This window comes from Meles meles, chromosome X (genome assembly GCF_922984935.1).
Source record: "Meles meles chromosome X, mMelMel3.1 paternal haplotype, whole genome shotgun sequence".
Lineage (NCBI taxonomy): Eukaryota > Metazoa > Chordata > Mammalia > Carnivora > Mustelidae > Meles > Meles meles.
This window is the reverse complement of record NC_060087.1, coordinates 57,271,483-57,295,345: the sequence shown is the minus strand read 5'-3', so window position 1 is coordinate 57,295,345 and position 23,863 is coordinate 57,271,483. Positions and strand designations below refer to the sequence as shown.

The 23,863-nt window shown below is 37.5% G+C and overlaps 1 protein-coding gene across 5 annotated transcripts in view; it reads left to right on the top strand.

Moving 5' to 3' along the window:
• The window catches only part of OPHN1 (oligophrenin 1), a 612,383-nt gene that overhangs the window by 225,260 nt on the left and 363,260 nt on the right, over positions 1-23,863 (top strand). For all 5 annotated transcript variants that reach the window (XM_045995231.1, XM_045995230.1, XM_045995233.1 and 2 more), the window contains exons 4-5: positions 9,143-9,204; positions 15,450-15,521. In XM_045995231.1, coding sequence (XP_045851187.1) covers positions 9,143-9,204; positions 15,450-15,521 — 134 coding nt within the window. The remainder of the gene's footprint in view (positions 1-9,142; positions 9,205-15,449; positions 15,522-23,863) is intronic.

Sequence of the window (23,863 nt, the reverse complement as noted above, 5' to 3'; positions counted from 1 at the left end):
ATAAGATACCTAGGAATAAACCTAACCAAAGAGACTAAGAATCTATACACAGAAAATTATAAAGTACTCATGAAAGAAATTGAGGAAGACACCAAAAAATGGAAAAATGTTCCATGCTCCTGGATTGGAAGAATAAATATTGTGAAAATGTCTATGCTACCTAAAGCAATCTACACATTTAATGCAATCCCTATCAAAATACCATCCATTTTTTTCAAAGAAATGGAACAAATAATCCTAAAATTTATATGGAACCAGAAAAGACCTCGAATAGCCAAAGGAATATTGAAGAACAAAGTCAAAGTTGGTGGCATCACAATTCCGGACTTCAAGCTCTATTACAAAGCTGTCATCATCAAGACAGCATGGTACTGGCACAAAAACAGACACATAGACCAGTGGAACAGAATAGAGAGCCCAGAAATCGACCCTCAACTCTATGGTCAACTAATCTTCGACAAAGCAGGAAAGAATGTCCAATGGAAAAAAGACAGCCTCTTCAATAAATGGTGCTGGGAAAATTGGACAGCCACATGCAGAAAAATGAAATTGGACCACTTCCTTACACCACACACAAAAATAGACTCCAAATGGATGAAGGACCTCAATGTGAGAAAGGAATCCATCAAAATCCTTGAGGAGAACGCAGGCAGCAACCTCTTCGACCTCAGCCGCAGCAACATCTTCCTAGGAACAACGGCAAAGGCAAGGGAAGCAAGGGCGAAAATGAACTATTGTGATTTCATCAAGATCAAAAGCTTTTGCACAGCAAAGGAAACAGTTAACAAAACCAAAAGACAGCTGACAGAATGGGAGAAGATATTTGCAAACGACATATCAGATAAAGGGCTAGTATCCAAAATCTATAAGGAACTTAGCAAACACAACACCCAAAGAACAAGCAATCCAATCAAGAAATGGGCAGAGGACATGAACAGACATTTCTGCAAAGAAGACATCCAGATGGCCAACAGACACATGAAAAAGTGCTCCACGTCACTCGGCATCAGGGAAATACAAATCAAAACCACAATGAGATATCACCTCACACCAGTCAGAATGGCTAAAATTAACAAGTCAGGAAATGACAGATGCTGGAGAGGATGTGGAGAAAGGGGAACCCTCCTCCACTGTTGGTGGGAATGCAAGCTTGTGCAACCACTCTGGAAAACAGCATGGAGGTTCCTCAAAATGTTGAAAATAGAACTACCCTATGACCCAGCAATTGCACTACTGGGTATTTACCCTAAAGATACAAACATAGTGATCCGAAGGGGCACGTGTACCCGAATGTTTATAGCAGCAATGTCTACAATAGCCAGACTATGGAAAGAACCTAGATGTCCATCAACAGATGAATGGATAAAGAAGAAGTGGTATATATACACAATGGAATACTATGCAGCCATCAAAAGAAATGAAATCTTGCCATTTGCGACGACGTGGATGGAACTAGAGCGTATCATGCTTAGTGAAATAAGTCAATCGGAGAAAGACAACTATCATATGATCTCCCTGATATGAGGACATGGAGAAGCAACATGGGGGGGTAGGGGGATACGAGAAGAATCAATGAAACAAGATGGGATTGGGAGGGAGACAAACCATAAATGACTCTTAATCTCACAAAACAAACTGGGGGTTGCTGGGGGGAGGTGGGATTGGGAGAGGGGGAGCAGGCTATGGACATTGGGGAGGGGAGGCGAACCATAAGAGACTATGGACTCTGAAAAACAACCTGAGGGTTTTGAAGGGTCAGGGGTGGGAGGTTGGGGGAACAGGTGGTGGGTGATGGGGAGGGCACGTTTTGCATGGAGCACTGGGTGTTGTGCAAAAAGAATGAATACTGTTACGCTGAAAAAAAAAATAAGAAATTTCCTTAAAAAAAAAAAAAAGAAATAAATGTCTTTCCAAAATGTAAAAAAAAAAAAAAAAAAAAAAAAAAAAGATTAAAAAAAAGACATCCTGAAAGCAAGGAATGGCCTGCCTTGGGAGAAAGTGTGCCCTATCTTTTAGGTGACTTACAGTACTGGGCAAACTAGGGCTTGGGGTTTTCCTAGAATAAGGGGCTTCCAGTTTCATAACTGTGACAGTCCTTGGCATAATAAGACTAGTTGGTCATCACTCTTGTCACTGGAAGTGTGTTAGCATAGACTGGATAGTTTCTCAAGGTTTAAAGCATTGCATGAAGAGTTGGATAAGACCATCTGAGTTCATTCTGTTACTATAGAACAAGATGTTTACCTTGTTGTTTTTGTGTTTGGAGCTAATGTCCAAATTCTGATAAAATTAGGTCAGAAGGCTGGTAGTTGAATATAATAATTACAACAACACAAAAAAGAAACAAAAGAGTATCCAGGTCTTACTGCTCTCTGTACAACACAACATAGTTTTATTATTGTTATTTTGTCCTGCTCATTCATTTTTGTGTTATTTCAATATTAGAGTATACTCTTGGGTAATTAAGCTTTATTTTCTGCCTCAGCTTCTGAGTGTTCACCACTGCAATTGTATTGCATCAGTCAAGCTATATGACATTTAGCAAGTGAATCTAGGCTTAAATGGTCTCAAGGGGGGGGGGGCAGTGGCAATGGTATCTAAGCTTCCCAGATGATTCTAATATTTAGCTAGTGTCAAGTATCACAACCTTAAATCAAAGAAGGAACAGAACTAACATTTATTGAATCACTATCATGTGTTCTGGGACCTGTATTTGATGTTGTCTTGTTTCATCATCAAATAACCCTGTGAGATAGGAATTACTATTTCTAGGCAAGTAAAGTTGGTCTCAGAGAATTTGAGTAACTTGTCAAAGGTCATAGCTTGTATGCTGAATGTGCTTTTTAATCAGCCATAGTGCTTCTAAAAACAAGAAAAAACACTCAACCTTTATAAAATCTGTTGGCAACTCATTATTCAGTTATATCTCCATAATGTCTCTGATGTAACAATTACTAATAGCCTCATTTTACAGATGGAGAAGTTGAGGCATGGAAGGGTTAAATTGAGAAATTTTTCTAGGTTGTTAAGTAGCAGAGAGAGATTCAAACTCAGGTCTCAAGATTTTAGCTCCGCTTTCTTTTTTAATACAGCAAACCCATTGCCCCTCACCTAATCATTTTGCTTGTCTATGAAATGAGTGAAATCCTAGCTACTCCTAAGGATGTCTGTGGTGATGATGTCTGTGAATATTAAATTAAATTCTAGCTATGAGAGAACTCATGGAAAACCACAGGCCAATATTCCTGATGAATACAGATGTAAAAATTCTCACCAAAACATTAGAAAGCAGAATTCAGAAGCACATTGGAAGGAGTGTATGCCAGGATCAAGTAGGATTTATCCCTGGGGTGCAAAGATGGTTCAACAAATGCAGATCAATAAATTTTATATATTTTATATATTACATTAATAGAATGAAAGGTAAAAATCAATGGTCATTTCAATTGATGCGTAAAAACCATTTGACAACTCTCAAAAACAAAAGGCCAGGATCAGAATTCACAGGTGAATTCTATCTAATATTTAAAGAAGAGCTAAAGCCTGTTTTCTCAAACTATTCCAAAAAATGCAAGAGGAAGGAAAACTTTATTCTGTGAGGCCAGTATCACCCTGATACCAAAACCAGATAAAGATACCACAAAAAGAGAACTATCTCTCATGAATACAGATGCAAAAATACTTAACAAAATACTAGCAAACCAAATCAAACAATATATTAAAAAATCATACACCATGATTAAGTGGGATTTATTTTTGGGATTCAAGGTGGTTCAATATTTGTAAAACAATCAATGTGATACATCACATCAATAAGAGAAAGGATATCATTTCTATATCATTTCAATAGATATAGAAAAAGCATTTGACAGAGTACAATATCCATTCATGATAAAATCCTTTTGCAAGACAGGTGTAGAGGGAACATACCTCAACATAATAAAGGCCTTATATGAAAACTGTATAGCCAATATCATACCCGGTGAAAAACTGAGAACTTTCCCTTAAGGTCAGGAAGAAGACAAGGATGATCACTCACCACTTTTATTCAATGTGGTATTGAAGTCTTAGCCACAGAAATTAGACAATCTAAAGAAATAAAAGGCATCCAAATTGATAAGAAAGAAGTAAAAATGTCACTATTTTCAGATGACATGATACTCTATATAGAAGACACTAAAGACTCCACCAACTACTAAAACTGATAAATGGATTCAGTAAAGCTGCAGAATGAAAATAAATGTACAGAATTCTGTTGCATTTCTTTATATTAATAATTAAACAGCAGAAAAAGAAATGAGGAAATCGATCCCATTCACAGTTGCACCATAAACAATATAATATCAAAGAATAAACAACCAAGGAGGTGAAAGACCTATACTATGAAAACTATAAAACACTGATGAAAGAAATTGAAGATAATGTAAATAAATGGAAGACCATTTCATGTTGATGGATTTGAAGAACAAATATTGTTAAAATGTCTATACTACAGAAAGCAATCTACAGATTTAATGTAATCCTTATCAAAATACCAACAGCATTTTTCACAGAACTAGAACAAAAAATCTTAAAATTTGTATGGAATCACAAAAAGCAATCTTAAAAAAGAAAAACAAAACTGGAGATATTGAAATTTCAGATTTCAATTTATATTACCAAGCTATAGTCATCAAAACAGTATGATATTGGTATAAAAATAGAAACATAGGTCAATGGAACAGAATAGAAAACCCAGAAATTAACCCATTATTATATGGTCAGTTAATATTTGACAAAAGAGGAAAGAATGTCCAATAAAAAAAGACTGTCTTCAACAAATTGTGTTTGGGAAAACTGGACAGCAACATGCAAAAGAATGAAAATGGACTACTTTCTTTCACCATACACAAAAAACAAACTCAAATTGGATTAAAGACCTAAATGTAAGACCTGAAACCATAAAAACCATTAAAGAGAGCACAGAAAGCAATGTCTCTGACATCAGCTGTAGCAACATTTTTCTAGATATGTGCCCCGAGGCAAGGTAAATAAAAGCAAAAATAAACTATCAGGACTACACTAAAATAAATTTCTCCACAAAGAAGGAAATAATCAATAAAACTAAAAGGCAGCCCACCAAATTTGAGAGGATATTTGTAAATGGGATATCCAATAATGGTTAATATCTAAAATATATAAAGAACTACTACAACTCAATGCCCAAAGAAAAAATAATCCAATAAAAAATGGGCAGAAGACATGAACAGACATTTTTCCAAAGAAGACATAAATATGGCCAACAAACACATGAAAAGTGATGTTGCTCAACATCACTCATTATCATGAAAATGCAAATCAAAACTAAAATGAAATATCATTTCACTCCTGTCAGAATGGCTAAAATAAAAAAATACAAGAAAAAAGTGTTTATGAAGGTATGGAGAAAGAGGAAACCTTTTGCACTATTGGTGGGAATGCAGATTGGTACAACCACTGTAGAAAACAGTATGGGGGTTCCCCCCCAAATTAAAACTAGAACTTCCCTACAATCCAGTAATTGTGCTACTGGATATCTACCCCTAAAATATGAAAACATTAATTCAAAGGGTTATATACACCTCTATGTTTATAGAAGCATTATTTTCCATAGCCCAATTGTGGAAGGAGCCCAAGTGTCCATTGATAGATGAATGGGTAAAGAAGATATGCTATGTGTGTGTGTTAATATTTTATCTGTATATCTATGTATCTTAGATATATATAATGGGATAATATTCATCATAAAATGAAGAAAATCATGCCAATGGCAATGACATGGGCAGAGCTAGAGAGTATATTGCTGAGTGAAATAAGTCAGAGAAAGACAAATACCATATGCTCTCACTCATATGTATGGAATTTAAGAAAGAGAATAAACAAGCAAAGGAAAAAAGACAAACCAAGAAATAGACTATTAATAATAGAGAACAAATTTATGGTTACCAGAGGGGGAAATGCAAGGGGATTGTGAAATAGGGCTTGGGATTAAAGAATACACTTACCGTGATGAAAATAAAGTACAATGAAATAGTACGTTAATGGTGGGGTAAAGAGACTAGCTTTGAAATAACTCTACTGCAGGACCTAAATGCTGGAATTAGGTAATCAAGACTAAATAAAGCCCATCATCTTATTGTTATAGTTCAGTCATAAGTCAGGGCAATGGGAGTACCCAATTCAACAAGATAGATATATTTTGGAAAGTTGGAAAGTTTGGAAATTTTCACAAATCAAATTTTTTTTAATTAATTTATTTATTTTTATTTGTTTATTTACAGCATAACAGTGTTCATTGTTTTGGCATCACACCCAGTGCTCCATGCAGTACGTGCCCTCCCTATTACCCACCACCTGGTTCCTCAACCTCCCACCCCCCCCACCCACCCCCACCGCCCCTTCATAACCCTCTGGTTGTTTTTCAGAGTCCATAGTCTCTCATGGTTCATCTCCCCTTCCAGTTTCCCTCAACTCCCTCTCCTCTCCATCTCCCCATGTCCTCCATGTTATTTGTTATGCTCCACAAATAAGTGAGACCATATGATACTTGACTCTCTCTGCTTGACTTATTTCGCTCAGCATAATCTCTTCCAGTCCCGTCCATGTTGCTACAAAAGTTGGGTATTCATCCTTTCTGATGGAGGCATAATACTCCATTGTGTATATGGACCACATCTTCCTTATCCATTCATCCGTTGAAGGGCATCTTGGTTCTTTCCACAGTTTGGCGACCGTAGCCATTGCTGCAATAAACATTGGGGTACAGATGGCCCTTCTTTTCACTACATCTGTATCTTTGGGGTAAATACCCAGCAGTGTAATTGCAGGGGCACAAATCAAATTTTTACATTTTAAATATGTTAGGAAAGTTTAGTACTTAAAGGTTTCTTGAAATGAATTTTTCATATGCTAAAGCAAACAAAACAAATATAAACTAATTATATTATGATTAACCACCAGTAACAATAATAGCTAAGGAAACACATTTGACAAAATTCAACATCTGTTCATGATTAAAAACTCTCAACAAATTAAGTATAGAAGGAATGGACCTCAACATAATTAAGGTAATATAAGACAGCCCACAGCTAAGAACATACTCAGTGGTGAAAGTTCCAAAGCTTTCCTTCTAAAATCAAGAACAAGACAAATGTGCCCACTCACTACTGCTGTTTAGCATTGTACTGGAATTCCTAGCCAGATTAATTAGGTAGAGAAAAAGAAATAAAAGGCATCAGAATCAGAAAGGAAGTAGTAGAATTATCTCTGTTTGATCTTATATAAAGAAAATCCTAAAGACTTCACCAGAAAAATGTGGAGTAAGGGGTGAAAGAAATTGGTGAAGGGGATTTAAAAAAAAGATTATCTGAAGTAAAAAAATGATTTTATTTACAAGAGCATCATAAACAAAATATTTAAGAATAAATTTAACCAAGATGGTGAAAAACTTATATTCTGAAAACTATAAGGCACTGATGAAAGAAATTGAAGATTATGCAAATAAATGGAAAGATATACTTCTCATGGATTAGAAGAATTAATATTATTAAAACATCCATACTACCCAAGGCATCTACAAATTGAATGCAATCCTTATCAAAATTCCATCACCATCTTTCACAGACTAGAACAAATAATCTTAAAATTTGTATCAAACCACAAAAGACTTTGAATAGTCAAAGCAGTCTTGAGAAAGAAGAACAAATACCCAACTTTTGTATCAACATGGACAGGACTGGAGGAGATTATGCTGAGTGAAATAAGTTAAGCAGAGCCAATTAATGGTTTTACTTACTTGTGGAGCATAAGGAATAACACAGAGGACACTAGAAGAAGGAAAGGAAAAGTGAATTGGGGGAAATTGGAGAGGGAGATGAACCATGAAAGACTGTGGACTCTGAGAAACAAACAGCGTTCTGGAGGGGAGGGGGTTGGGGAGTTAGGTGAGCCTGGTGGTGGTTATTAAGGAGGGCACGTATTGCATGGAGCACTGGGTGTGGTGCATAAACATTGAATCTTGGAACACTGAAAAATAAAATAAAATTAAAAAAAAGAATAAAGGTAGAGGCATCATGCTCCCTGATTTCAAATTATTACTACAAATTACTGCAAAGATGTAGTAATCAAAACAGTATGGTACTGGCATAAAAACAGATATATATAGATACGTGGAATAGAAGAGTGAGCCCAGAAATAAACCCAGGTTTATATAGTCAATTAATCTAAGATAAATGAGGCAAGAATATACAGTAGAGATAAGACAGTCTGGTGCTGGGAAAGCTAGATATTCACATGTGAAAGAATGATAGTAGATCCTAATCTTACACTGTTCATAAAAGTTAACTTGAAATGGGTTAGACTTAAATGTAAGACCTGAAATCATAAAATTCCTAGAAGAAAACATGGGGGAAGATCTTCTTGATAGGGTCTTGACAGTTTTTTTGATATAACACCAAAGGAAAAGCAACAACATAAAAAAAATTAACAAGAGGGACTATATCAAACTAAAATTCTTGTGCACAGCCAAAGAAAAAAATCAACAAAATGAAAAGGAAACCTAAGGAATGGGAGAAAATATTTGCAAATCATGTATCTGGTAAGGGGTTAATAGCCAACTCTGACAAACTCAATATAAACAACTCTGACAACTCAATAGCAAAACAAACAAAAAAAATAAAAATGAGCAAAAGATTTGAATTGATATTTTTCCAAAGAAGATATTAAAATAGCCAAGAGGTACATGAAACTTGATTAACATCATTAAACATAAGGGAAATGCAATTAAAACCACAATGCACCTCAGTTAGAATGGCTTTCATCAAAAAGAGAAGAGATGACAAATGCTGGTAAGGGTGTGGATAAAAAGGAACATTTGTATGCTGTTGGTAGAAATGCAAATTGCTGCAGCTCCCGTGGAAAATAGAATGGATGTCCCTCAAAAAATTAAAAATAGAAGGAAGGAAGGATAAAGAAAAGATAAGAAACATTCAACAGGCATTGAACCCATTCTCCTATTGGCCTTAGGTCTGATGCCTTCCCCTAGTGTCCACCTTGGAGCACTGATCTCTGCCCAGTTCCCTACCAAGTACTCTGATTAATTTGGTTTATTTTTATTCTGTCCTAGCTGAATCGTTCAAGGAATTTGCCGAATTGCTCAATGAAGTAGAAAATGAGAGGATGATGATGGTAAGTCTCTAACACTGGATCTTGAACTGATGTCTTGGCTGATATTGGAGATTTTTCTGTCCTCATTCATTGGATTAATAGTCTGTTGTTTCAGTTTCTGTCTCATGGCTGTTTAGAACAATAAAGATATTTAGGAAATAGATCTGATTATTCTGTTTCAAGATTTACCCTGGGAATTTAGCATTAGGTAGAGAGAAATTAATGTGGAAATTCCATTCCTGTTCATATCAGGGAGAAGGGGTTTGAAGGACATTAAACCGAGCTATTGAACATGTAGAAAGAAATTGTGGCCCTTAATTCTTTAAATTATTCATTTATTTATCTGTTTCTCTGCTTATAGAAAGCTTTATTTATATTTGACATATAATTGTTTTATTTCAATCTGTATGAAAACTTTTCCTTATATTTAAAGTCTATTTCTTAAAATAATAGACTTATTTTTTAGAGCACTTTTAGTTTTACTAAAACACTGAGTGGAAAGTATAGAGAGATTTCACATAATACCTTTCTTCCGTTTTGATTACTGTAGCTTTGTAGTAAGACTTAATGTTACGTATGAACTTCAGAATCAGTTTGTCAGTACCCACAAAATAAATTGCTGGGATTTTTATCAGGATTATATTGAATCTATAGAACAAGTTGGGATAAGCTGACATCCTAAGAATATTATGTTCATATTTATGAACATGGGTTATCTCTCCATTTATTTAACCCTTCTTTTTTTTTTCAATTTTTTTTCCCATTTTATTTATTTTTTCAGCATAACAGTATTCATTCTTTTTGCACAACACCCAGTGTTCCATGCAAAACGTGCCCTCCCCATTACCCACCACCTGTTCCCCCAACCTCCCACCCCTGACCCTTCAAAACCCTCAGGTTGTTTTTCAGAGTCCATAGTCTCTTATGGTTCGCCTCCCCTCCCCAATGTCCATAGCCCACTCCCCCTCTCCCAATCCCACCTCCCCCCAGCAACCCCCAGTTTGTTTTGTGAGATTAAGAGTCATTTATGGTTTGTCTCCCTCCCAATCCCATCTTGTTTCATTTATTCTTCTCCTATCCCTCTGCCCCCCCATGTTGCTTCTCCATGTCCTCATATCAGGGAGATCATATGATAGTTGTCCCTTCTTTGACTTCTTTCATCAGTTTTGTAGTTTCCTTACATAGATCTTGTACATATTTTGTTAGATATATTCCTAAGTATTTCATTTTTTGTGAATTCTATTTTATCAGCTTAAAAAATAATCTTTTTGTGTGTTCCCTAGACAAGCAGCACCAGTGTCACCTGGGAAATTGTTAGAAATGCAGGTCTTTGGCCTCACCCCAGACCTGTTTGGGCTAAAATATAGAAGTTAACCTAAGTTGGTCAATATTTATTTTTATTAGGGTTGTGAGGGTAATGATGGAACTTTGTAGAGGGCAATGAGAAGTCTCTCTTCCCTTTCTTGATAGGATGACTTCCTGTGGGCAGTTCAGTTTTGTTAAGCCTATTCAATAGCCAGAGTTCTTTCATCTGTCATTACTCATCCTTTTCAACAGTGTGATACTGGGCTTCCAAGAATACTGCTATCATATCAACTAGGCTCCTAGAGAAGTGGGAATGAAGGCAGGACTTGAAGGTAGAGGAAGTAGAGACTTGGGTGCTACAATGGCAGTGCCACTAATTGTTAATTTCAAATAAATCATGGTATTTCATTGTCTCTATTTTCCCACATGTATAATGAGGAAAATAATCCCTACCTCCCAAGGTTGTTATAAGAACTCCAAATGATATAATGAATATGAAAGTGTTCTATGAATAGCAAAAAACACTTATTCAGTGAATGTTGTTTGTAGTTTACTTTTGTTACTCCCAAGACTCTGCTTATGGAAATTTGACTTGGGAATTTTCTTAGATTAAGAGACTTGCTTCTAAGGATGTTAATGAGAGACCAATATGGGTAGTTTCTCTGGAGTCTGGTAGATGGTCTCCGTAGCTAATCTACACTCTACTAAATGTTTTCTTCTGCCTGAAGAGTTTGTGGACTACTGCCAGTGTTGATCTTAAAAGCATTTAACTACATTTCATTCATATACCACTAGAAATCTTTTTTTTAAAAGATTTTATTTATTTATTTGACAGAGAGAGATCACAAGTAGGCAGAGAGGCAGGCAGAGAGAGAGAGAGAGAGAGGGAAGCATGCTCCCTTCTGAGCAGAGAGCCCGATGCGGGACTTGATCCCAGGACCTTGAGATCATGACCTGAGCTAAAGGCAGTGGCTTTAACCCACTGAGCCACCCAGGTGCCCCACCACTAGAAATCTTAACTGTACTTCTCTTCAGCTCTCGTTGTTTCTTGATCTCTTTTATTTATCCAATTACAAAGCTCTAAAATATTAAAGTATGACTCATCTTTTAAGATATTGTTTTTCTCACCTTTCTTGCTGGCTCTTTTCCACAGGACTGACTCATTTTCTTCTGTATTTCATTATATTGTGCCTTTTTGTCCCCACAATTCTGCAATCATGTATTGAGTGTTTGCTCTCCATTTCCCATTTAATTCTAGGAATGCTGTAACGGGGTCTTTCACAACATGCCAGGAATTCATTGCTTGACTCCACCTCTCCCTTTTTCTAGAACTGTGGTAAAAAGACTCCTTATACCAACATGGATAATCTGGGAGGTGTTAAACAGCTTTTTATCCTTTCTATAAGAAGAGACCAAAAGAAGCTTTAGAACAGGAAGGAAGTTCACAGCTCTAGCCTGTAATAATTGCAAATGTCTAGTCATTCTTGTAAATGAACTTAAATTGTGGAAGCAATTATAGAGGAAAAATTGAGGGGGAGCATTCCAACTGTGATGTTCTTAAATAGTACCCTAGGGATATTGTATCACCTCAGAAGTTGGCCTTGGAAAGTCTGGATAACAGACTTCCTGTGTGATTAACTTTTGGCTTGCCTTTCTGACGATGAAGGGAATCCCATTAGCAATGTGCAAGTTCTGTCTTTGAGGACTATGGAGAATGACCTAAAGAAAACCATACTGTTTCAAGCAGTATATCCTCAAAGTCTCCTTTTGGTAATTAGTTAACCATCAAAGATTCGTGAACAATCCTAACCTGCTGGACTGAGTACCATCTCTAATCTGCTAAATGCCTATCTAGTGTTAACTGGGATTCATGCAATAGGACCCTGATTAGCTAAACTTACTAATACGTTTAGAGTGTCACTTATCATGCTGGGGGTTCTACCCTGAGATAGCAGGTAGGAGCTCTTCTGCTAGAGAGCTTATTGAATGGATTCAGTGATCACAAAGGGGAATAAATATCATGTTTAATTAAAAGTGCTTTTTTGAATAGTTGCTAGACTTCTAGGGGATTTAAGGATAAAATAAAATGAAAAAAAAAAAAAACAAGCCAAGCTTCAGTGTGATCGTTTCCTATATCTCTAGCTCTGTGTTCTGGCATAAAGTATTATAATAACCAATGAGTGTCAAAGAGAGCAAATGCTCAGAATATCTATTTGAGTTGTGGGAGACTGGGAGCAATATTATAATCGATGTGATCAAGGGAGTACTATGGTCTCCAATTTCAGTGAATCATGTACTAGTTTCCTAGACAGAGACAGGGCCAAACATTCAAAAAGCAGTGACTTTATGGACTCCTCGTAAGCAGTGGCTGGCACGCTGGCTTATAGAAGAAAATTCTCTTTGAAACATAAAAAGTGGCAACTATGCCATCCTTGAGTTGCCTGTGTATGCAAGGGCTCAGTTGAAAGTCCATATGGAAGTTTGATGCATACTATTCTCCTTAGAAATGGTATGTTCACTTCGTAGTCAAAGCTAAACTTCCTCAGTGTGTCCCAGGTAATCACTTTTTGTGTTACCTTTGTGAAAGTGGAAATTGTTTTTTCTAAGTATCCGTTGCTGCATAACAACCTATTCCAAAATGTAGTGGCTTAAACAGACCATTTAATTTCATCTCATTATGTTGTGGGTCAGGAATTCAGGCAGGGGATAGCTGGGTAATTCTTCTGCTTTACGTGGTAGCATACACCTGGGAGGCTGGTTGAGGTAGAGAGTCCAAAGCAGCTTTGCTCATCTATCAGGCATCTCAGTGGAATGGCTGGAAGGCTGGGCTCAGCTGGACTTTTGACTAACAAGTGTGTATTTGGCCTCTCTAGGTTAGTAATCTCAGGGGAGTCCAACTTCTTATAGAGTGACTCAGGGCTCCCCAGAGCGAGTGTTACAAGAGAATTAGGTGGAAGTTGTTGGCCTTTTATGACCTAGTCTGAGAAGTCACATAGTGTCATTTCTGCTATACTCCATTGGTTCAAAGAAGTAATAAATCCACTCATATTAAAGGTGAAGGGGACAGAGACCTCACCTCTTAATAGGGGAAGTGTCACAAACTCTGTGGCCATGTTTTAAAGCTTCTACAAAAGGAGAGAAGAAAAATGACTTTCTGTATTGGATCTATGACACTAGTGACATAATTTGTTTCCAAGTACATACACAAAGTTGATATCATGTAACTCACAGTCCATAGAACTGTAGATTGTGTTGGGTGAGACAGATGGGTTAGTACTTTAAAATTTAAATTCTGTTAGCCAACATCATTAGTTTCTGATGTCATGTTCAGTGATTCATTAGTTGTGTATAATACCCAATGCTCACCCCATCACATGCCCTCCTCAATTGGGTTAGTATTTTTTTTCCATTTTATTTATTTTTTCAGCGTAACAGTATTCATTGTTTTTGCACAACACCCAGTGCTCCATGCAAAACGTGCCCTCCCCATTACCGACCACCTGTTCCCCCAACCTCCCACCCCTGACCCTTCAAAACCCTCAGGTTGTTTTTCAGAGTCCATAGTCTCTTATGGTTCGCCTCCCCTTCCAAATTTTTTTTTTATAAACATATAATGTATTTTTATCCCCAGGGGTACAGGTCTGTGAATCGCCAGGTTTACACACTTCACAGCACTCACGATAGCACATACCCTACCGAATGTCCATAACCCCCTCCCCCTCTCCCAATCCCACCTCCCCCCAGCATCCCCCAGTTTGTTTTGTGAGATTAAGAGTCATTTATGGTTTGTCTCCCTCCCAATCACTTTTAATAGAAGAATTCTTAGTTTTGATCAAGGAGAATCACTGCTGTCCTTATTTTTGGTAATAGCGGTTCTGGTAGAGCTTTGATTGGATGAGAGTTTGGCTATTTGGTTGAACTCTGTTCATTTCTGGACAAAAAATAAGAGAACCAAAGTACCTGCAGGACACAGATTAAAAATATGTACTAATGCCCCAACTTGCCATGCATTTTCGTGGTAGTTTAAAAACTGCTTCTTAATCTGGAGAATATAGGACTGGTCAAAACTGGCTTTCTACTCTTTTGTTCTTTTTTTTGTGTGTGAAGATATATCTTGTCTTACTGACACTTAATGTCTCATTTGACAAGGAAGTACCTCATTTCCCTATCATATATCAAAATTAATTGAATGGGTCCTAAAATCCAGCCCTTTAGAGTATTCTCTTAGGTCCTCCATTAATATACAGCTGATTTGTATATTGTTGCCTTGGACAGATGCAATCTTTGAAGAGGTTTATATGAACACAAAGCTTTGTATATCTCTGCTTGCCTGCTGAGCAAGGGATATGGTTTGCAAATGGTGTTTTTATATCTCTAGAACCATATTAATATCAATATATTTCATTCTTGGACAGGTTGTTTTTATCAGCTTTGGAGCAAATGTAGGTAATTTGAAGGCCTGATCCAGTGCTCTCTGTGATGCTGTAAGATACTCTTAAGTTCTGAAGAAAATGTTCTAATTTTATGACATACCTTGGTAGGACCAGAAACAATTTATCCTGATGCTATTATTGCTAACTTATTTGTCTCCCGTGAAATGGTTTGCACTTGGTGCAATTGGTATTTTCATATATTTTCCATCTCTTTCTCTTTTCTACATATACTTCAGGTCCCCTGTATCTGTTTCTGGACATGGCTATAGATATTTATCAATGATCAGACTACTAGTAAGTTACACAGAAATGCCCCCAGTGTAGCTTCTCTCATTTCCTCTCAAAAAACATTTGATTTCAAGAGACTAGTATGGGGGAAAAGACAGTAACAACAATGAAAAAAAAAATGCCAGTCGGTTTGCATCTTGCAGGTTGATGTATTACAGGGTAATGCCTTAGTAACAAGGAAACTTGAATCTGATCCTTTCTAATCTGAAAGTTGTTTTATGTGTTCTTTCTTCTTTCTAGGTACACAATGCTAGTGATTTGCTGATTAAACCCCTGGAAAATTTTCGGAAGGAGCAAATAGGCTTCACCAAGGTAAATTTTCTCCAAATATATGAGACAATTTTTATAGCTGAGTAGTTTGGACTACCACTCTTAACTCTTTAGGAATGAGGAGGGTTCATATATATAAGAAAATCTGTTCAAGAAAGTGAAAAAAACTAGAATTGGCACCTGGCTATTTTTTTTAATTTATTTTTTATTGTGTTATGTTAGTCACCATACAATATATCATTACTTTTTGTTAAAGTGTTTCCAACCAGCTGTACAACTATGGACAAGTCTCTTCTCTTTTGGGAGCTTCAATTTCTCCATCTGTAAAATGAGGAGTTTGATAACAGGCATTATTTAAAGGGCACTTACTATGTGCTTACTAAGCACTGGGCTACATGCTTTACAGTCATTCTCTAATCGCAGCAATTGTGTGAAGTTCTGGTATTTTCCACAGTTTACAAATGAGGCAACTGAGGTTTGGGGAAGGTAAAAAAACCTGACCAAAGTTATATAGTCAGTGACAGCATTTAGACTTTAGGATTTTTTTTAAATCTTTAAATCCTACATTCTTTCCATTAAGACATACTATGTAGATATTTACTGTCCAATATGGTATCCATAGCTATATAAATAAAATAAAATTAACAACTCAGTTTCTCAGTCATTCTAGTCACATTTCAAGTGCTTGGTACCCACATGTGGCTAGTAGAGCTACTACGTCGGATTGCACAGACATAGAACATTTCCATCATTGTAGAAATTTCTACTGGACAGTACTGTGCCAGATAATTTCAGATTATTTCCAGCTTGACCACTCATGGATATGATTCCCCAGTGTCTCATAAAAAGGTATGAAAAACTGTCAAATTTATTCTTTTCAGCTAGGTATAGACCTATTTTGTGAACTTCAATATCGATGCAACATGTAACCCAGATTGTCTTCCAGAACTAAATGTAGCATCTTGACTAAACATCTGGTCCTAAAAAGGAGTGAGAACACACCATCTGGTTATTATTTGGAATATTGTGACGAGCAGTTTGGATTGACCATAGCAAGTTCAGAGGGGAAAGTGGAAAGATGAGATTAGTGGATGTGATGTCACTGCTGGATGTCATCAGTCAGCTTGACCTGGGCATTATTTGAGTGATATTCAGGCTAAATGAGTTAATCTGGATAGCCCAGCATTTCTAGATTCCACTTGATATATCTGGAATCTCATTAACATAAGTACTTAATTTGGAAAATATATATAATTGAAGGAGAGAAGAACCTTTAAAATCACAAGTGTGGTATGAAAATAGTTAAGTGACGTGACAGTTATTAAGTAACAATGAATAAAGAGTATGAAGAAGGATAGATAATGTGAAAATCCTCACACAGTCTACTTTCACTCCTGGATGAGATTTGGAAAAAGGGAAGAATATGCTGCCATGGTTGATCTCATGTCCTCTGAAGGAAAGGAAACAAATTTCTAGTATTTCCTATGTTCCAGGCCTGTGCTGAGGATTTTACATATGTTGTCTTCCTTAATTCTTAGAGCAAACATATGAAGTAGGATGTATAATATCCATTATCTCAAAGAAGAAACAGACTCAGTTTCAGCCTTTTTTTTTTTCTATTTCTTTAGCATAGGGTCAATTTGCACACCTAAAAGGAGAGTGACTAACTCTCAGTGTGAGTGTTGTTTTCAAGAAACTATCTAGAATTATCTTGGTAATAAAATTTAGGGTAATAGAAAGAGCAGTGAACTAAGGACTAGAAAATGCAGCTTCTGGTCTACCCCTGTGTGTTTTCAAATTATTGCATATCAGTTCCAACACTTCTCAGTACCTATTCAGTGAACATGGATGGAATTCCTTTAAGCATCTCTCCTTTACAGTGATCAAGCTGTTACGCTTTCTCAGTAGAGGGTGCTGGAGGGATATTGTAGGAAGAAGGGGCTCTCCTGTAGTTTCCAACTGCTGCAAAGTGGGGGTCAGTAGAAGAGTGAGCTATCTGGTGTGGTCTCTGACCCAGCCACACATCTAGAGTACATGGCCACTCCGTGACTTTGAAGCCTCTGCCTGGCCTGGCAGTAGATAACTTATCTGCAGGTCTCTCAATTTAGGTCTCTCCCTGAACACCAACCCACTCCTTCTGTCCCTCCACCCCCCAGCTTTCTGTCCCCCCGTCCCCCATCTTCCCTCTGTAGTTCCTGCCCCTTTCCCACCTGCTGACTGAAGGTTTATAAGGGAACTGCTGCTGCCTACTTCCTCTGCCAGCCCCCACACAGCATGCTTGCTCCTTAGGAGGTTCCAATGAGGCAGGCTGGTCCTGCAAAGCTTGCTGGTAACCTAAAAGGTTCCCATTCTCTCTCTATTCCTATGCCACTGGATGCTGATTGCTACACACCTGCACTCTGGAGAGTTGCCTCCTGCTTACGTAGCAACTCTAGACCACCAGGCCAAACCAATTTAAGCTAACTGCTCTGCTTACATCACACTGTTTCCAATGAGTTTGGCGCCCTGTCCAAATTTGCCCTTCCTTGGGTGCCTTCCCTCAGCCTCAGGGTACTGTAAAGAATTTCCTTATATATTATAGTTAGTATTTTTTTAGTAAGTTTGTAGTTTAGTAATTTTGTACAGTGGTTTTTATCTTTTGATTAGGCCTAGACTGATACACCCAGTGCTGCTGCTAGTTGGCTCTGTGACTTAACTGGTAGTGAGTGGTATATCCTTTGCTAGGCCCTTACAAACATAGATGTATGTTCTCATTTGAACCTTGTAAAGTAGAACTTACTGTCCTTTTTTTTTTTTTACTGATGAGGACACTAAGATTCGGTGAAGTGTGGTGTCTAAAGTCATTCAACCAGGAAATGGCAGAGCTTGGATTTGAATTCATTTCTCTTTTTTTTTTTTTATTTTTTTTTTCCATTTTATTTATTTTTTCAGCGTAACAGTATTCATTCTTTTTGCACAACACCCAGTGCTCCATGCAAAACGTGCCCTCCCCATTACCCACCACCTGTTCCCCCAACCTCCCACCCCTGACCCTTCAAAACCCTCAGGTTGTTTTTCAGAGTCCATAGTCTCTTATGGTTCGCCTCCCCTCCCCAATGTCCATAGCCCGCTCCCCCTCTCCCAATCCCACCTCCCCCCAGCAACCCCCAGTTTGTTTTGTGAGATTAAGAGTCATTTATGGTTTGTCTCCCTCCCAATCCCATCTTGTTTCATTGATTCTTCTCCTATCCCCCTACCCCCCCATGTTGCTTCTCCATGTCCTCATATCAGGGAGATCATATGATAGTTGTCTTTCTCCGATTGACTTATTTCACTAAGCATGATACGCTCTAGTTCCATCCACGTCGTCGCAAATGGCAAGATTTCATTTCTTTTGATGGCTGCATAGTATTCCATTGTGTATATATACCACATCTTCTTTATCCATTCATCTGTTGATGGACATCTAGGTTCTTTCCATAGTCTGGCTATTGTAGACATTGCTGCTATAAACATTCGGGTACATGTGCCCCTTCGGATCACTATGTTTGTATCTTTAGGGTAAATACCCAGTAGTGCAATTGCTGGGTCATAGGGTAGTTCTATTTTCAACATTTTGAGGAACCTCCATGCTGTTTTCCAGAGTGGTTGCACCAGCTTGCATTCCCACCAACAGTGGAGGAGGGTTCCCCTTTCTCCACATCCTCTCCAGCATCTGTCATTTCCTGACTTGTTAATTTTAGCCATTCTGACTGGTGTGAGGTGATATCTCATTTAATGCAATCCCTATCAAAATACCATCCATTTTTTTCAAAGAAATGGAACAAATAATCCTAAAATTTATATGGAACCAGAAAAGACCTCGAATAGCCAAAGGAATATTGAAGAACAAAGCCAAAGTTGGTGGCATCACAATTCCGGACTTCAAGCTCTATTACAAAGCTGTCATCATCAAGACAGCATGGTACTGGCACAAAAACAGACACATAGATCAGTGGAACAGAATAGAGAGCCCAGAAATCGACCCTCAACTCTATGGCCAACTCATCTTCGACAAAGCAGGAAAGAATGTCCAATGGAAAAAAGACAGCCTCTTCAATAAATGGTGCTGGGAAAATTGGACAGCCACATGAAGAAAAATGAAATTGGACCACTTCCTTACACCACACACGAAAATAGACTCCAAATGGATGAAGGACCTCAATGTGAGAAAGGAATCCATCAAAATCCTTGAGGAGAATGCAGGCAGCAACCTCTTCGACCTCAGCCGCAGCAACATCTTCCTAGGAACAACGGCAAAGGCAAGGGAAGCAAGGGCAAAAATGAACTATTGGGATTTCATCAAGATCAAAAGCTTTTGCACAGCAAAGGAAACAGTTAACAAAACCAAAAGACAGCTGACAGAATGGGAGAAGATATTTGCAAACGACATATCAGATAAAGGGCTAGTATCCAAAATCTATAAGGAACTTAGCAAACTCAACACCCAAAGAACAAACAATCCAATCAAGAAATGGGCAGAGGACATGAACAGACATTTCTGCAAAGAAGACATCCAGATGGCCAACAGACACATGAAAAAGTGCTCCACGTCACTCGGCATCAGGGAAATATGAATTCATTTCTCTTGATTGTAAGTGTGTGTGTGTGTGTGTGTGTGGAGGGGGGGAAATACCTTGGATCCCAGGTCGCAGGTCCAGAAGGAGCCACTGCAGGTACATACATATCTTGGTAATACTCAAAGGAAAACTTTAATGGTTAAAGGGTTCCTTGGGGACACCTGGCTGGCTCTGTTGGTAGAGCATGTGACCCTTGATTTTGGGGTCATGATTTCAAGCTCCATGTTAGACATAGAGATTCCTTTTTTAAAAAGTTTAAAAAGGGGGGGGGTTCCTTGTTACCCGTCCACCTAGCATGGCCTGCTAAGAGGGGCAATGCTAAGTTGCTCTCTTCTGCTTTTAGAAGGCAACGTATACCACAACATATACCACAATTAGATGTGCTACTTCAATTTGCCAAGTCATCCAAAAGCTCTGAGCCTAGAGCAAAAATAAAACAAAATAAAACAAACAAAAAAAACCTTTGCAGCAGTCCAATTTCATCTGCCTGCGTATTTTATATGCTCCAATCAAGGAATCACCTTTTCTAATAAAGGCAGGCTCACATGTCCAGTGTCTCATAATAAATAATTCAATTCTCTAGGTAAATATTGTTAGCAGAAATTATGCAAATAGTATGAAATGTAGGCCATTATTTTTCCCACAAGAATCCCAAGGGGGAAAACGTCCTTATGAGAGATAACATTTCTCTCTTGGCCTCAGTTTTCTCATATGTACTACAAAAACAATGGATAAATAATCCTTACGTAATCTTCTTTGTGAAAGTCTAAGGGTAATTAACTAAATGTGCATCTATTCAGTAGTAGAAATTGGCTAGTCAGAATTTACTGTGCTATAAACATAAAATATATTTTTGAAGATAGTGTGACAAATGTAAAATGTCATTAATATTTTTATTGATCACATGTCAAATGGTATTTTGGATACAGTGTGTAAAATGAGATATATCATTGAAATTAATTTCGCCTGTTTCTATTTCCTTTTCTTAATATGATTACTAGAAAGGTAAAAATTATAGATATGGCTTGCATTAAATTTCTATTTGGTAACACTGAACTAAACAAAGTAATTACAGTTGAATTATTTATTTAATAACTGGAGGTTTGTACTTCTTGATTCCCTTTATCCATTTTACCCATTCCCCCACCCCGCTCTTCTCTGGCAACCTCCAGTTTGTTCTCTGTATTTAAGAGTCTCTTTTTTGGTTGGTTTGTTTCTTCGTTTGATCATTTGTCTTGTTTTTTAGATTGCACATATTAGTGAAATCATATGGTATTTGTGTTTGTCTGACTTATTTCCCATAATACCCTCTATGTCCATATATGTTGTCACAAATGGCAAGATCTCATTCTGTTTTTATTGCTGAGTAATATATATCACTATATTTACCCATTCATTTATCAATGGACACTTGGGTTGCTTTCATATCTTGGTTATTGTAAATAATGCTGCTGTAAATATAGGGCTACATATATATTCTTGAATTAGTGCTCTTTTTTTCCTTTGAGTAAACACCCAGCAGTGCAATTACTGGATCATATGGTATTTCTAATTTTGAATTTTTGAGGAACCTCCATACTGTTTTTCACAGTGGCTGTACCAGCTTGCATTCCCAGCAGCAGTGTAAGCAGTGCAGCCTTTCTTCCTCTGCATCCTTGCCAAAACTTGTTGTTTCCTGTATTGCTGATTTTAGCCATCTGACAGGTGTGAGGTGGTATCTCATCCTGGTTTTGATTTGCATTTCCTTGATTGATTAGTGAAGTTAAACATCTTTTCTTGTGACTGTTTGCCAACTAGATGTCTTCTTTGGAAAAATGACCCTTCAGGTCCTCTATCCATTTTTTTAATTGGATATTTTCTTGTTGATACTGAGTTGTACAAGTTCCACATATATTTTGAATAATAACTCCTTATAGATATACCATTTGCAAATATCTTCTCTCATTCACTAGGTTGCCTTTTCATTTTGTTGATAGTTTCCTTTGTTGTACAAAAGCTTTTTATTTTGGTATCATCCCAATATTTTATTTTTTTTAGTGTTCAGTAATTTATCATTTGTGCATAACACCTAGTTCTCATCATAATATGTGTCCTTCTTAATGCTCATCACCCAATTACCCCACCCCCTCACCACCTCTTCTACAGAAACTGTCAACCTGTTTCCAATAGTCAAGAGTCTCCCATGGTTTGTCTCCTTCTCTGATGACTTCCCATTCAATTTTCCCTCCTTTCCCCTATGATTCTCTGTACTATGTCTTACATTCCAAATATGAGTGAAATGATATCATAACTGTCTTTCTCTTATTGACTTATTTTGCTCAGCATAATACCCTCCGGTTCCATCCATATCAATGTAAATGGTGATGGCTGAGTAATATTCTATTGTATATATATATATATATATATATATATATATATATATATATATACCACATCTTCTTTTTTTTTTCTTTTTTTCTTAAGTTCAATTAGCCAACATTAGTTTTTGGTGTAGTGTTCAATGATTCATTAGTTATGTATAATACCCAGTGCTCATCAGATCACATGCCCTCCTTAATGTCCATCACCCAGTTACCCCATCTCCCACCCCTTCCCTTCTGCAACCCTCAGTTTGTTTCCCCAAGTCCAGAGTCTCTCATTGTTTAGCTCCCTCTCTGATTTCTTCCTATTCAGGTTTCCCTCCTTCCCCTATGGTCTTCTGCCCTATTCTTTATATTCCACATATTAAGGAAACCATATGATAATTTTCTTTTTCTGCTTGACTTATTTCACTTAGCATTATATTCCATCCATATCAATGTAAATGGTGAATTCTACACCCCATTTCCATCCATGTCGATGGAAATGGTGGGTATTCATCCTTTCTGGTGGCTGAGTAATATTCCTTTGTATCTATGAACCACATCTTCTATATCCATTCCTCTGTTGAAGGGCATCTCACTCCTTCCACAGTTTAGCTATTGTGGACATTGTTGCTATGAACATTGAGGTGCCTGTGGCCCTTCTTTTTACTACATCTATGTTTTTGGGGTAGATACCTAGTAGTACAATTGCTGGGTTGTAGGGTAGGGTTGTAGGGTAGCTCTATTTTCAATGTTTGGGTAACCTCCATACTGTTTTCCAGAGTGGCTATACCAGCTTGCATTCCTACCAACAGTATAAGAGTGTTCCCCTTTCTCCATGTTCTCACCAACATTTGTTGTTTCCTGTCTTGTTAATTTTAGGCATTCTGACTGGTATAAAGTGGTATTTTACTATGGTTTTGATTTGTATTTCCCTGATGCCAAGTGATGTGGAACATTTTTCAGGTGTCTGTTGGCTATTTGTATGTTTTCTTTTGAGAAGTGTCTGTTCATGTCTTCTGCCCATTTTTTGACTGGATTACTTGTTTTTCTTGGGTATTAAGTTTGACAAGTTCTTTATAGACCTTGGAAACCAGCCCTTTGTCTGTAGTGTCATTCGCAAATAATCTTCTCGCTTTCCGTAGGTTGACTTTTAGTTTTGTTGACTATTTCCTTTGCTGTGCAGAAGCTTTTTATCTTGATGACATCCCAGTAGTTCACTTTTGCTTTTGTCTTCCCACACAGAGAGCAGTTGCTCAGTCCTGCTTGCACCCATGATGCCCTTCCTGGGGCAAGGTGAATGGTTGTTGGGTCTCTGCCCCTTTCAGGGCCCCACATGGAAAGTGGTCACCCAATAGTGCTGCACACAGTTCAGGGTTTATGGCAAACTGAGCTGACAACCACCTCTTGGGCTTGCTGACTGCAACCAGTTTCCCCATTCCAA